This window comes from Microtus pennsylvanicus, chromosome 2 (genome assembly GCF_037038515.1).
Source record: "Microtus pennsylvanicus isolate mMicPen1 chromosome 2, mMicPen1.hap1, whole genome shotgun sequence".
NCBI classification, from domain to species: Eukaryota; Metazoa; Chordata; class Mammalia; order Rodentia; family Cricetidae; genus Microtus; species Microtus pennsylvanicus.
In genome coordinates this window covers 98,353,793-98,368,543 of record NC_134580.1, presented here as the reverse complement: position 1 = coordinate 98,368,543, position 14,751 = coordinate 98,353,793, and the positions used below count along the sequence as shown (strand labels likewise).

Sequence of the window (14,751 nt, the reverse complement as noted above, 5' to 3'; positions counted from 1 at the left end):
AAACCAGAAGGCCAAAACCAAGGTGTTAGTGATCACACATCCTCTGAGAGATCGAAGTGTCCTGAGTTCTTCTGACTTCCTTGGGCTCAGTGGCCTGTGTTTTTATCTTAACCATTCTCACCATAATACAGGATTTTTAAAATACAAACAAAAAGCTTGGAGATTGGGTAATTTTACTGTCTTTTTATTTGTGTATTTTCAAAGCTGTTTTTTTTAAGACTTATTTATTATATATACAGTGTTCTGCCTGAATATATGCCTGCAGGCCAAAAAGGGTGCCAGATCTCATTAGGGATGGTTGTGAGCCACTATGCAGGTGCTGGGAATTGAACTCAGGATCACCTGGGAGAACAGCCCGTGCTCTTAACCATTGAGCCCTCTCTCCAGCCCCTCAAAGCTGTCTTCTAAGGAACAAGAGCCCGTCCTGTGCGCTGGGTTAGCCTCCTTGTCTTCCTCACTTTTGTCAGAGGGAGGCAGCCTGCCAGAAGCCTGTTTGCTCTGAGACGCCAAAGCTTACCGCACGGTTCTTCAGAGTAAGCTATTTTAGGAAAGCCTACATATGAGTTTGAGAAATAGAGTGTAGTTTTATTCTTCTGTTAACCTGTGCATACCTCAGTCTTCTTTACGGGATAAGCAAACTCAAAAGGGAGACAAGCACACCGGCAGACCCCATTCTGCACGAGGCTAGGAACGGCCACCACCCACTTGGAAATCTTTACTCAGTAGGGAAGCAAAGCAGCTTTTGAGGAAGGAGAGTGGAGGTTGAGAGCTCTGGCTTTCAGAGGTCACTAGAGTTCCGTGGAATTTAGTTTGCTCTTCAAAGACGCACTTTCCTCTTAGTCACATGTGATATGTGGGGCCTGGCTTCCCTGTTTGCAGTGTCAAATTCCTTTTTGGAGAAGTTGGGCATTTTGTAGCTCATCAGGCAGATACAGGCTAAGTGTGAGAATTGCCGTTCAGTGTGTGGTGATGCACCCTTCAATGCTTATCCACTGAGAGCTTAAAATAGCTCCATCCCTGCCTGGGCTTTGTGGATGTCAGTGCCCACGCCTATATATGGAAACCTGTCTCTCTGAAGGCTGACCTCAGATGCCTGCCGCTCAAGGCCCCCTTAAGCCCTCTTTAAGACTGTTAGAATCACATGTGGTTTTGGTGCCAGCTTTGATCTGAACAGAACGACAAACCCTTGTTCAGTAAGACTTGGCTGCTTCTCTCAATCTCACTTTTTTTTTTAACCTAAGCATTTTGTGGATCTCGGGTTTATTATTGAATTTTTTAAAGTGGGGACAATTGGGAGATAGGTTTCACTGGGTAGCTCAGATTGGAACCCATTGTGTAGCCCAGGCTGGCCTCAACCCATGGCAGTCCTTCTGTCTCAGCTTCCTGAGGGCCGAGATTACAGACATGAGTTACCATGCCCAATATTAACTGGAAAAAAGTATTACCATAAACCTACAAACAACAGTCTCAGTCTGAACAGAGGAATTTCAGACAGTTTATTGTCACCGCACGGCGTGACATCAGGCATAGTGCACAGTACACGTGTATGTTCAGAACCAAAGCTGCTGTGAAGTCACACAGTGTCACAGTGAGAAACACCTTAGAGTCCTCACTGGCTTGATGTGGACTTAGTCTCTGGGGGTGTGCATTCAGAAAGCTTGAACTGTTGTCAGATATTCTTCTAACCTTACATTCGGTTTTAAGGAGTTGGTCCCTAAGCTGTAACCATACAGCCCAGCATGTGTTTATCTTCAGATGGCCTCTGTGCAGTGCAGGTGCTTGCAGATTCTGCTGGGCCCACCAGTGTGCATGCACACCCAGAGGCCCTCGGCTGAGCTCTGGGATCCATCTCCTCGCTCTCCCCGATGTCCTTCTTCCCTGAGACTCTAATGAAATCTGTTCTCTTCACTAGCATTTTCCAGTCTACATGGCTGCTTTATTTTTTAAATCGTTGCTCTGTTTTTCATCCCCTCCTATTTTAACTATTTATTTGGCTTTTGAATTACTCTGTAGACTTAAGTTCTGTAAAGAAAACTTTTGTAATGAACACAACTTACTGACTTGAAGTCGGAAGTGGAAGAATGGAGAACTGAGAGAAGGAGGTGACACGGGCAGACAGTGCGGTGCCCTCCTGGGGAGACTGCTTGCCCTTCGGGGTTTGGGAGCCCTGTCATCCCATGTCCCTTATCTGCCACGTTCTACCTCCCATTGTCTTCTGGGTCTTCCCCCTTGCCCAGCCTTTGATGTTGGGGTTCTCTCTGCTCACCATCACTGTGTGGTCTCTGCATATCGGGTCCCTCTGGCCCTTGCTCAAGTCAGGCCAGCTCTCAGGAGCTCTGGAACATTCTTGCTCCCCCTAGGGTGCCTGGCTCCCCCTAGGGTGCCTGGCTCCTCACCTTCTCTTGCGGTCAGAACCAGAGTTCTGTGTGGGGATGGGTCTCATGTATCTCTTCTCAAGTAGCGTGGTGTGTGCTCACCCGACATATCCCCTCAGGTACATGCCTACATCATCAGCTATCTGAAGAAGGAAATGCCAAACGTATTTGGAAAAGAAAGTAAGAAGCGGGAACTTATCTTCAGGCTTCCGGAAATCTACGTGCAGCTGCAGCGAGAGTACCAGATTTCCGCGGGGGACTTCCCTGAGGTCAAAGCCATGCAGGTACTGGGAGCCCCCATTACAATGTCAGGAGGAGGTTGTGGGGATGGCAATTCCTTGCCACAACCAAGCCTAGCTGGTTATAGGAAATATAAGAAAGTCTCAGTTTAATGAAGAGGAATTCAATGACGTCGTCTTCCTAATGGTGACCCATGGTGATGGCCTCCTATGACTAAAGCAGCCATTGTTTGCCTTCCAAATGTCTTTTTAAAGAGGAGAGAATTAGCCAAAGGGCAGTGAAGCTCACATGAGAAAGACAGCCAGCCTGGCCTCGTAGGTGATGCTCAGAATTGGCTCTGACGTTTAGGTAACCCTGGGTTTTCAGAATCACAGAACCTGAAGGGAATTAGAGCTGGGCTTGGCTTTGAAGGTCACCGTGTGGCTCCTGCAGCCATACAGTGAAAAAGTGTGCTTGGACAGGCTGGCTGCCGAGCACCGAGCTGGGGCCCTGGATGGACAGGCTGGCTGCTGAGCACCGAGCTGGGGCCCTGGATAGACAGACTGGCTGCTGAGCACCGAGCTGGGGCCCTGGATGGACAGGCTGGCTGCTGAGCACGGAGCTGGGGCCCTGGATGGACAGGCTGGCTGCCGAGCACCGAGCTGGGGCCCTGGATGGACAGGCTGGCTGCTGAGCACCGAGCTGGGGCCCTGGACACAGCCTACTTCGCTGTATTCAGTAGCATTCTGCTGAAAGCCTAGTGTTGGTGGCCTCCAGCCTGATTGCAGAGTTTCCCGTTAGCTCTGGGCAGTTCCAGGCGAGCCATAATGGGGCTGCATTCAACTGCTTTGGCCCAGTCAGTGTCCACTGCCCCACAGGGATGGGATGTCCTTTGGAGCAAGGTCACCACCTTCTTGTCCGGTGTAGCACACATCTGCACAGGGCACCGTACTCTCTGTTAAGCAGATAACATGAACTCAGGTGCTTACAGCTACCAGCCGTGTAGCCACAGAGGAGGAAGCCGTGTCATCTTGTCACCATGTCTGCTTGTCTCCTCACATTAGTGGATTCCCAGAGCATATCTACCAGGAGGATGATTCTGCAGTTGCTGGGTGCGAGCTTGTTGGGGTCCTGTAGCCAAGGAAGACGATATGGCCTGCCTATGCGGGGACGTCCTATCTAGCTCAGTAGTCACTGTCCTATGGGAATATGAGCCCTCATGGGCGTAAAGGAAGCTAAAGTCTAGATTTGTATGTAAATCACCTTTCAAATTGGTTTCAAATTCTCAAAAACTCTGGGGCAAGGGATAATCCCTGGGGTGTGACCCCAAACATTAAGTTACTTTGTTGCTACTTCATAACTGTGATTTTGCTACTGTTATAATTGTAATGTAAATACTTGATATGCAGCCCAAAGGGGTCACGACCCACATGTTGCAACGCTGATCCAGACTGCAGTGGGTGCTCTGTAAATCCATGCTGAGCGTTCTCCTTTCCCTGAAGCTGTTGATGGTCCACCATCCTCAGCAACAGGCATTCAGTTAACACCACTGTGTGGGGGTCAGAAGTAGAAGCTAAAGCTTGGGTATTACAGTCACGACCTGGGCATATTTTAGGGTCATGAGGACGGTTCATCACAGCTGGCTTTAGGTCTCTGTTCCCCCTCTCAAGAGACCCCTGGTCAGGGGATGTCACATATATTACACTGAGCCAAGTGTGTGTTTCTATTCCCTTAGCACCAGGACAGACTGCCTATGTCTGTCCTGTGTCCTGTCCCAAGGGACGCTTGCCTATTGTGTAATGACTGCCCTGCAGCTTGAGAACACTTTACTCAGTTGTCCTGAAGAATTTGACCTCCATGTGGAGGAGTTACCATGTTTTAACAGCAGAGGGCAGCAGAGCCAGCCCTATCTGCTCCTCTCTATCACACACTGGAAAACTGCTCTGGTGAACTGTAACTGGGTAAGGCTGACCCAGCTTGAGACTAGGCTAGGAACCTGCTCTTTGGAAGGAGCAGCCCCAGTGGTACACTTGTTGATCTCTTTAAATCCCGACTGCATGACTATCCCAATGAAAACGATTGCTGTCTTAGGCCTGCCCTGCTGGAGGGCCGTAGCTTGTCCTCCCCACTGCTGCTCAGGTCTGTGAGGACCTGAGTTTCTTTTTTTTTTTTGGTTTTCGAGACAGGGTTTCTCTGTGGCTTTGGAGCCTGTCCTGGAACTAGCTCTGTCGACCAGGCTGGTCTCGAACTCACAGAGATCCGCCTGCCTCTGCCTCCCGAGTGCTGTGATTAAAGGCGTGCGCCACCACCGCCCGGCTGGACCTGAGTTTCTTAACTGTGCGCTTTCTGGGCAGACGTAGTGGTGCTTGCTAGTCGTTCCTGCAAAATCGTGGCTGTTGCCCTTTGTTTCTTCATACAGTTGCCGTCAGAATCGCTGGCCTCTGCAGGCTGGTAGACAGTTTGGGCAGACATAAACCCCACGTGTCTGTCTGCCAGACACAGGGGCTCTGTGTGCTCAGAGCTCAGACTCGGTGTTCCTGCACCCAAGGGAATTCAGACCTCTTACCCAGTAGCATTGGAATTCTTATGTGGGAAGGCCTATGTCCTTCCTCCTCATCTGGTCCTTTTTGTCCCCTAGGCTGACTGTGTGGCACTGTCAGCAGAAGACCTGAGTGTTGGTAGCACTCTGTAACGTGGGGAGCGGAGATGATGCCCTGGTGGCTCTGATCCACCAGTGAGGATGCAGGACCCAGAAAGCAGGACTGTCCTGCTCAAGTGCTCAGCCGAGTACAGACTGCCGAGTTTCAGCTCAGCAGGTTAGGTGTGCAGTACTGGCTGCCTGCAGATGTGATGGGAGATCTGTTCTGAAGACATTATAGGCAGTCATCTTTTGGCTTTGTCCCCTAAGTCTGAGTGCTGGGGCTTTCCTTCCAAATATGAACACAGAATTCCTGCCCTGCCACACACCTTGAAGATCAGTTTTTGTTCTCTGCTAGACACAGCTTCCATAGCTATCTATAAGGTGACTTTGCTAGGGAATTCAATTATATGTAGCTTTTAAGTATTAGATTAGCCATGTGTAGTAGCATACACCCATGATCCCAGCTCTCAAAGTAGAGGCAGTAGGACCTAGAGCCACGGAATTCTTACTGCATACACGCATGTGTATCTGTGGCTGTGAACGCAGTTATCCACAGAGGTCAGAAGAGGTCATCATATCCCATAGAGTTGAAAGTACAGGTGATTGCGAGCCATGCAATATGGGTGCTGGGAATTGAACTTGGGGTGTCCTGCTGCTTTTATATGGACATGTTCTTAACCACAGAGCCACCTCTCCAGTCCCCACCCTGAATTCTATTTGCTCTTTTGTTTGTTTGTCTGTTTAGTTTTTTGAGGCAAAGTCCCACTGTCCAGCCTAGAACTCACAGAGGTATGTACAGCTGCCTCTGCTTCCAGAGTGCAGGGATGAAAGGTGTTTACTGCTGTGCCTAAATCCCCACCCCAACCCCTCAAGGGCTCACCATGAATTCTTGACCCTCCTGCCTCCACCTCCAGGCCAGCACTTGGGAGGTGGGGGTAGGAGGGTCAAGAAGTGCTGGCCTTTGAGGCACGTGCTATGCTGTTGGGACCATTTGGAGTCCTGGCCTCCAGCTGCTCTTCCCTGCTAGAGATCTTTACTTTCCTTCTGATTTGAGTTACTGAAAGCTGTGTCAAAGTTGTTTACCAGCTCTGCTTCCCGAGCACGTGTGGCCTTGGCCTTGAGGATCAGAGGATAAGGTTTTCACCTGTTGGCCCACCTGACTGTTGGGTATATAAGCCTCTGTGGGCTTCTTACCAGGGACTAGAGGTCTGTGTCTCTGTATGTTTCAATCTCCAGCCCCTTGCCAGAAGCTCGCACACTGTATGATAGTGCATAGAGCACAGACAGGCATTGAGCACTGCACTATGCCTGCTGTAAATCTTTATTTTTACTCTCTGCTTTTTCTCCATTTTTTTTACAATGAAAGTATGCATTTGTCTATGCGCATTTCCCACCTTAATAGCCTGACACACTGCTTCTGTCCAGAATAGCCAAGATTGGCTTCTTTCCGGGATCTCTCTGTCTCGTCTCCAGGAAACTGCGAAACCTCTCTACCTCCACGCCTTCGCTCTACCCAGAACTGCCCATACTTGTGCACCCACATATATAAAGCTACAGCGAGGACTGGGAACACAGAGCTCGGTGGAAAAGCACTTGCCTGATGTGTGTTACATCCCAAGTTTATTTCCCAGCGACACACGCAGACAAAAACAAAACAGAACACAACTCTGCCGTTGGCTAGAGAAATGATAGGTGGCTCTGCAGTTAAGAGTCCTTGCTGTGCACGCATGAGACCGAGTGTTTGAGCCCAGCACTCATGTAAAAGCTGAACATGGTTCCACACGCGCCTGTGATGACCTCTGAAGGGGCTGGAACTGGAAGGTCACTGAGGCTTGCTCTGCCTGAGAAGTACAAGTCAAGGTTCAGCTCTGTTGAAAGATCACTCCTCCCAAAAGATGGGTGGAGACCTCCCGTGACCGGCTTATGGGGCTCAACCTGGGTTTCAGCTTGTGCCCATTTGAAATAACTGACTAGTCTCCAGCTGCAAGATTCCCGCAGCACTGACAGCGACCTTGGGGAAGCCTTCGCGCAGTAGGCTGTGTCTCTGTGGGGATTCGCCGCAGGTTCCTGTCGTGTAGTCTTCTGAGCTCATTCCTACCAAGGTTAAAGCCAAGGAGCGTGTGCCCCAGCCTGCATCAGTATTCCAAATAATTCAAAAAGGAAGTTCCTTTCACCAGGTGCTAGGGAATTGAGACAGGGCATGGTTATGTAGACCAGGCTAACCTCAAGCTTGCAGCAACTCTATAATCTTTACCTTCTGAGTGCTGGGATTATAGGTGTGTGGTACCACGTACAGTCAGCTACAAAGTTCTCAATTAATAGGATTAGGATTTTTTGGGTTTTTTGTTTTTTTCTAAATATAGTCTTGAGGGTTTTTTTAATCTTTAATTATTTTTTTAAAAATTTAATTCTTTGCAATACATCCCAATTGCAGCCTTCTCCACCCCCAGATCCATTGCTCCTTCATTTCCTTTCAGAAAAAAGCAGGTCTCCCAGTGATAGCAACTGAATTCGGCATAGCAAGATGCAATGAGACTAGGCGCACACCCCCTTATCAAAGCTGGGCAAGGCAACCCAGTAGAAGGAAAGGGTCCCATGAGCAGGCAAATGAGTCAGAGACACCCCCTCTCCTACTGTTAGGAATCCCACTAACACCCCAAGCTAAAGAATCACAGCATGTGTGCAGGCTCCATGGTTGCCGTTTCAGTCTCTGTGAGCCCATAAGGTCCTGCTTAGTTGATTCTGTGGACCGTATACTCCTGGGGTCTTCAACTCCTCTGGCTCCTACCGTCCTTCCTCCCCCTCTTCTACAGAGTTCCCCGAGCTCTGCTTACTGTTCGACAGTTGGTCTCTGCATCTGCTCCCGTCAGCTGCTGGAGGAAGCCTGTCTGATGACAGTTGGGCTAGGCACCAATCCCATGAGTATAGCAGAGTATCATTAGGGGTCATCTCATTGATTTTTTTTTTGTCATGTTTGAGTCTACCCTAGATCTCTGAGCCATCCAGCTTCCAGATCCTGACCATCCAGGCAGTGTCAGGCATGGGCTCCCTCTTGTCCCTGAGTTCTTTAGCAAAGTAAAGAGTTAGCAGATGTGGTCTCTGGTCTTAACGCCATCTGGATAGCCCATGAGTAAAGCAAGGTTGTAAGCTGCCCTTTTTCACTCCCTGGATCGTTATGAAAGTAACAAGTGTGCAGCAGGACCTTTCTGAGAGTGATCTAATTCTCTAGGGCATTAAGGGCAGGTGAAGGGTTTTTCTCAGTCTTAGGCGATGGCTGCAACTGCTGCAGCCTCCAGAGAGAACAGCTGCTGTACAGAAAGCCACATCTCAATCCGGAAGCTTGTTCCTTGTTCCTAAGCCCCTCTTTACATCTGGTGAGCTTGGACATGGGAGCCCCAACAAAGAGTTCTGACTGGCAGAGGGTGTGGTGGGATGTCTGCTTTAAGGGAAACCCAGCAGCACCTCCTGCAGAGAACGTAACACCAATTCTGGTTCCCTCCCGTAGGAACAGCTCGAGAACTATGATTTCACCAAGTTCCACTCGCTGAAGCCCAAGCTGATCGAGGCCGTGGACAACATGCTGACCAACAAGATCTCCTCCCTGATGAGCCTCATCAGCCAGGAAGAAATGAACATGCCCACGCAGATGGTGCAGGGCGGCGCCTTCGATGGCACCACCGAGGGGCCCTTCAACCAGGGCTATGGGGAGGGGGCCAAGGAGGGTGCCGATGAGGAAGAGTGGGTCGTGGCTAAAGACAAGCCCGTGTATGACGAACTCTTTTACACACTATCGCCCATCAATGGCAAGATATCAGGTGTCAATGCCAAGAAGGAAATGGTGACGTCCAAGCTGCCCAACAGTGTCCTGGGCAAGATCTGGAAGCTGGCGGACTGCGACTGCGACGGCATGCTGGATGAGGAGGAGTTCGCGCTGGCCAAGCACCTCATCAAGATCAAGCTGGACGGCTACGAGCTCCCGAACAGCCTGCCCCCGCACCTCGTGCCCCCCTCCCACAGGAAGTCCCTGCCGAAGGCTGACTGAGGGTGCACAGCTGGGGTGGGAAAGGAGGGGGTGCCTGGGCCTGAAGTCTGCCCTGCCACTGACTTGCTGAATGTCCTTGGCCAAGGTTCTGTTCTCTCCGTATCTCAGCTTCCTCATGTAGGACGGGGAAGGGCAGATACTGGATGCTGTATGAGGTCCCTTTACCTCTAAAATCCCTAAATTTCTATCAAAATATTGAGAAGAGCACTATATATGGAGATTTAAAGTCTAAGAAGAAAAAGAGATTATCCAAAGGAAAAAAATGTAGATGTGGACACAGGCTGGGGAACTCTGGGGAACTCAGGGAGTGAGCTGGGGACGCACTGAAGTCCAGGACTGTGCTGAGCAATCTGTTACCATAAACCTCTCAGTTCTTCAAAGGGCACTGAGAGAAAATAATTTATTTTTCTTACTGTTTCTTGCTATATTTAGAGGGGGAGGGGAGCAGAACAGAGGGTTGCTTCTCTCTGTTGACTGACACCAAAGAGAAAGAAGAGTGATGCCCAGGTTTGAAAGAGGATGTACCATATCTGTGTGTGCCCATCCCTTCTGCAGTGCCCAGAGAGTAGGCAGCCAGGCCAGGAAAACCTGCCTTGTTCACGCACCTGCTGCATGACCCTGCCAAGGTTCCTTCCAGCAAAGCTGGATTCGGCTAGGAATTTGGAATTCACAACCTCTGTCCGCCCCTGGCAAGGACTGTAGCTAATGTTTCAGATCATAATGAAGTCTGAGGATTGGCCTTTCTTCCCAGCTCACCCAATAGGTTGCAGCAGAGTCAGTTTATGAGACTTAAGAAAAGAGACAGTTCCCATCTGTCACTAAGTGTGCCCTTTGGCCATTGAATGTTCCCAAGGCTTTTTGGTAGGTGACAGAAAAGTGAGTGGCAGAATTTAAATTCAAGAAGGCCATGTCTTGAATTGTGTAGTCCTAGAGACTCTGGACCCAGGTAAAGAGAGACTGGCCCCATCCTGAGCTGTCAGTGGAGATCAGTGTCTTGATGATTGGCACTGCTGTTTGATTTTTAAAGAAAAATAAGCATTTTGTTGTGTCCAGTTGTGTTTTTCTCACAAGATGAAGCTTTTCTGTAGAAATCTTTTGTGTAATGCCTTGTCTTCCAAGCTAGTGTGCTTCTCATCAAGAGTGCCTCTCTGGGGCCAGGATTGGTCTGCGCACATACCTCTCCCCGAGCCCTTGAATTTCCCTGGCCCACTTATTCAGGTGCAGGGGCCTGCTCTGCAGCCCAGCTGAGGACACGTCCGCCATCACTTATGCAGTAGGAGTCACAGCACAGCGGTGCCCACATAGTCCACCCTGACAGCACCGGAAATGAGTGAATCTGAACAGGGCTCCTGGATCTTCAGAAAAACATACCCCTCCCTAATTGCCTCTGTCAACCTCGGGGTCAGACAATGCTAAAAGCTCACACCTGTTATCCCGGTGCTTGGGAGACTGATGGAGGAGGATTACCATGAGTTTGAAGCCCGAACTACGTTGTTAGTTTTGTGGCAGTCTGTTTTAAAACCAGGGAGAACTCTTATGTCACCATTCAGGCTCCCCACCTCACTCTCTAAATGACAGCTTTAAGAGGAGCGTGGTGTGCATTTGACTCTGCATGAGTGTGTTTTAATTAACTGGACACACAGAGGGGAATGTTTGATCCTGGGGCTGTAACTGAATGCAGGCATCTCTGTGCTGTGAGGACCCTGGTGTCCACGGTGGTGATGTCCGGGAGGGCTGCCTCTCCCCCCCCCCAGTTGTCTTGCTGCTTTTTTCTCACACTTGTCATATATCTCCATAAATATAATCACAAATGTATGTCTCAGGAGTGTCTCAAAAGTGTGTCTGTATGTTCTACGTACATATGACCAAGTCGCTTCTCTACAGAACCTCAGAGGAGGCCTTTCTAGGGACCGCAAGCTAAGATTTCTGGGGTCTCCCTTCCCACTCCTCTCCACCTTCTGCTGGGAGAAGCCTATCAGCTGAGCTTCACCACACTCTGACCCGGTGATGTTCCTGAACAAAAAGAAGTCATGGGTCTACTCTTCATGATATTCTCTTGTTTGTCATGATAAGTTTACCAGAAAGGAAAGCGCCAGGGATGGTGGCCAAGTGAAAGAGTGTACCTTCCCAGAACTGACACGGTGTTCCTAGACTGTCCAGAATACGCCTCCACGACATGCCTCTGCCCACCTTGACTGTATCGCCCTACCCCATGTGTTAGTTTTCTGAGTGTTACAGAAACACTTGACAGAATTCAGTTTCTAGAAGGGAAAGTCTAAGTTGTCAACTGTTTGGGGAAAGTCAGCACAGAGAAACATACAAACATATATGCATTCTGCTGGCTCCATTGGGCCTGGGGTGAGGCGGAATGTAACAGCCAGGAGCATGTCACAGAGGAGGCTGTTGCCAGCCAGGAAGCAGAGGGAAGGAGACCCAAAACGGGAGAGCTACTTCCAAGGCATGCCTCAGTGACCTGCTTCCTCGTCATATCCGTTTGTCTCATCCTTGGATAAACTCAGAACCCTTATGGTCCAACCACCATCCTATTGACCAAGCCTTCAGTACACTCATATCCCAACCACCATACACATCACCCTAGTTTTCAAGGAAGCCACCTCAGAGGGCTTACACACAGGAGGACAGGTTGGCATGTCGTCTGTGACTGCATGGCTACTTCATGCTCTCCCTGGTTCCAAAGACCATGTTTGTAACCACCACATGGCATCAGATGGCAGAAACCCCTGCAACTGAGGGGAAGTGAGCCCCTAAGCTAGGTCCTGCCATCCTCCCCTGCCAGGGAAGTCATAGAGTAGGCAGATGGACAGACAGTATGACCCCAGAACAGGGAGCCTGAGTTTATTCAAGTAACCCAGGGCCCAATTCAAGAGCATGTCAGAATATATAGTATTTAGCAATGGTAAGTATACAATGCCTCTATTTTATAAAACCTTATTTGAAAGTGTCCGTCCACACTGGCTCTGACTTGTAACTGTGCCCACTTCTCAAGAGGAAAGTGGTCCCTTGGGTCCGTCTTCTCCATGCCATCCCTGTAACCCCAGTTCCTCCCGCATCCTCTCTGGGAAGAGGTCTCACAGTGGGTCACATGACTGCGGACAAAGACCCTACTGAAGCTCACACCTTAGCTGAGAGAGTGAAAGCCCAGGCTGAAGGGACTGTGGGGATGGGGACTGCTGGGTTGTGCGGCGGGGAAGTGATGAACACACTCCTGAGATGCAGGCCTCACTCTCTCACACACTTCAGGTGTGTGCCACCTGCGCAACATTGGGCTTTTCCCTGTCACCCTCATGATGATGCCGACCTGGATCGTCATTCAGCACAGCGTATTCCTTTTTCCCCGAAGTTTGGGTACAGTAGACCCTGCCCTCTTTCCAGGATGGACCCTGTTTAGCTTAAGCCAATTGAAGTATTCCACTACAAAACAGGAACTGGTCCTGAAAGACTGCCATCTCCTCCAGAATCCTCCTTGGAGCTGACGGTGGTCCGGGGCTCCAGGCAGGCCATGCAGAGGGTGGTAAGCTCCCTCCTGTGTTGCGGTCAGAGGAAGGATGAGTACCTGCCCTAGGGGGTTCCATACAACTGGCTAAACTTGGGCCGCAGTCTCTGAGTGGCTGTGTGTGGATGTCCTTGAAGGCTCTGGGAGAGGGCACAGGGTGGGTGTCCCTGTGGCCAAGGCTCCTGAGAAGAGGGCCTCTGACAGGCAGCGCCTGGGAGGGGGTTGTTGCTTATAGGGGAATGAGTGGGAGCTGCCTCCTGAGAAGCTGCTTTCCCTGGTACCCTTGCCTGTCACAATTCATCTGTCACTGGCTGCCTTCTCAATGCTCGGCTGAGCTGGTCGGAGCCTAGGAAGCTGAGCCCAGGATGTTAGGGTCCCCGTAGTTGTTCTCAGGTTCGGGAGGGGCTGTCAGTCAGTTTGCTTGGCCCATCGTCCTAGGACGGAGTGCAGGAGGGAAGTGAGCCCACAGCTTTCAGCCAGAGACCCTGGCCATTGATGGCTCATTCAGACCTCAGCATCCTACCATGGCCTCACAGAGCCAACAAGACCCTCAGAGCCAAGACCCTCACCTGCCAACAAGGGAAGCAACCAGGGGATGGGGTAGAGAATGAGGGGGGAGACCCCCTAGCAATGAACCTAGAACATTCTCGAGCCACCCCCTCCTGTCTGGGCTCCACCCTGTAGCAGGTGGGAGGACAATGCTGCCTGTGTGGCATTACCCCTGACAGGCTGGCAAAGGGGAGGGCCGTGCTGTGGCTCCACTCCAGCCTGACTTTTCTGGTTGCCTTTCCCTCTCTCCCCAAGCCCTGCTATCTTGTATCTCCATCTGACTGCGGGGCCTCCTAGTGAGGACCCAGGCGCCAACTGCCAAGGTGAGCAGGCCCTGTCTTCCTTCCGTGCCAAAACTGAGCCAAAGAACAGGGGACAATGGCTGTGTTGGTAGGACTAGTGGGGGTTCAGAGAAGAATCTGGGGGTGTGTGACTCTGGGTCATTCAAGTGCAGGCTACCAGTCAGGCTTTTTATCTGCATAGGCTCCACCTCATATTCCTGTCCTTCCTGGGAATAATGCGGCAGGACAGGGCCTCGGGCTTCTGGCAGGTTCATCAGTGCCCACAGTGCTTCCCAGCCTCAGTGTTCCCACCATCTCCAGACACAGGGAGATGTCAGTTGCCATTCATCCTCCAAGAGTTATAGGGTCATAGGTTGGTTGTCCTTCAACCCTCCAGTTCCTTAGCATCTCTGAGGAAGAGACTCGGGCCCACAGCTCCACCTTGCCGAGTCCAAGTTTGGCCATGGACTCTGAGTATGAGGTCGGCCATGTCCGCAAGCTCCAGGCTCAGCATGCGCAGATGCAGGAGAAGACCTTCACCAACTGGATCAACAACATCTTCCGACTAGGCCGGGTAAGTGTGGCCTGGGAACCTCCAGTTCTGGTCAGCGACCTGGAGACCTGCTATGGGATCCCTGGCCTGCAGCTCTTCTGGCCTGCTCCTCCCAGGCTTTAAAGTGGGGTGGGCAGGAAATGCTGGGCCGATCCCACATCTGCCCCAATCCACTCCTCAGGCAGGTATCAGGATCCAGAACCTGTATGCAGAGCTCGCTGACGGTGCCCACCTCCTGCGGCTCTTGGAGCTTATTTCTGGGGAGGCCCTGCCAGCGCCCAGCCCAGGCCGCCTGCGTGTGCACTTTCTGGAGAACAACAGCCATGCACTGGCTTTTCTCAAGGCCAAGGTGTGTTCTGGGAAGGGGTTTCTGGGTGGATAGCTGGGTGAGCAGCAACCAGAGGCCATCATATGATAGGCCTCAGGCAGAGCAGGAGATCCGGGCCTGAATACCGGGTGCAGCCCAGGCACAAGAGCCAGCACAAAGCTCTCCTTGCACAGTGCACTTGACTCAGGCCACCAGCTGGCCACAGCAGGAACAGTCTGCATCCCAGCAGGACAGAAAGCATCTCTGTCT

General features: G+C 50.9%; 2 protein-coding genes across 2 annotated transcripts in view; both read left to right on the top strand.

The window, feature by feature from the left end:
• Ehd4 (EH domain containing 4) overlaps positions 1-11,092 on the top strand; it is a 69,476-nt gene extending 58,384 nt beyond the window's left edge. The window contains exons 5-6 of the mRNA XM_075961858.1: positions 2,495-2,659; positions 8,741-11,092. Coding sequence (XP_075817973.1) covers positions 2,495-2,659; positions 8,741-9,277 — 702 coding nt within the window. The 3' untranslated portion in view covers positions 9,278-11,092. The remainder of the gene's footprint in view (positions 1-2,494; positions 2,660-8,740) is intronic.
• Positions 11,093-14,072: 2,980 nt separating this feature from the next.
• Sptbn5 (spectrin beta, non-erythrocytic 5) overlaps positions 14,073-14,751 on the top strand; it is a 38,362-nt gene continuing 37,683 nt past the window's right edge. Inside the window, exons 1-2 of the mRNA XM_075961857.1 lie at positions 14,073-14,195; positions 14,356-14,523. Coding sequence (XP_075817972.1) covers positions 14,085-14,195; positions 14,356-14,523 — 279 coding nt within the window. The 5' untranslated portion in view covers positions 14,073-14,084. The remainder of the gene's footprint in view (positions 14,196-14,355; positions 14,524-14,751) is intronic.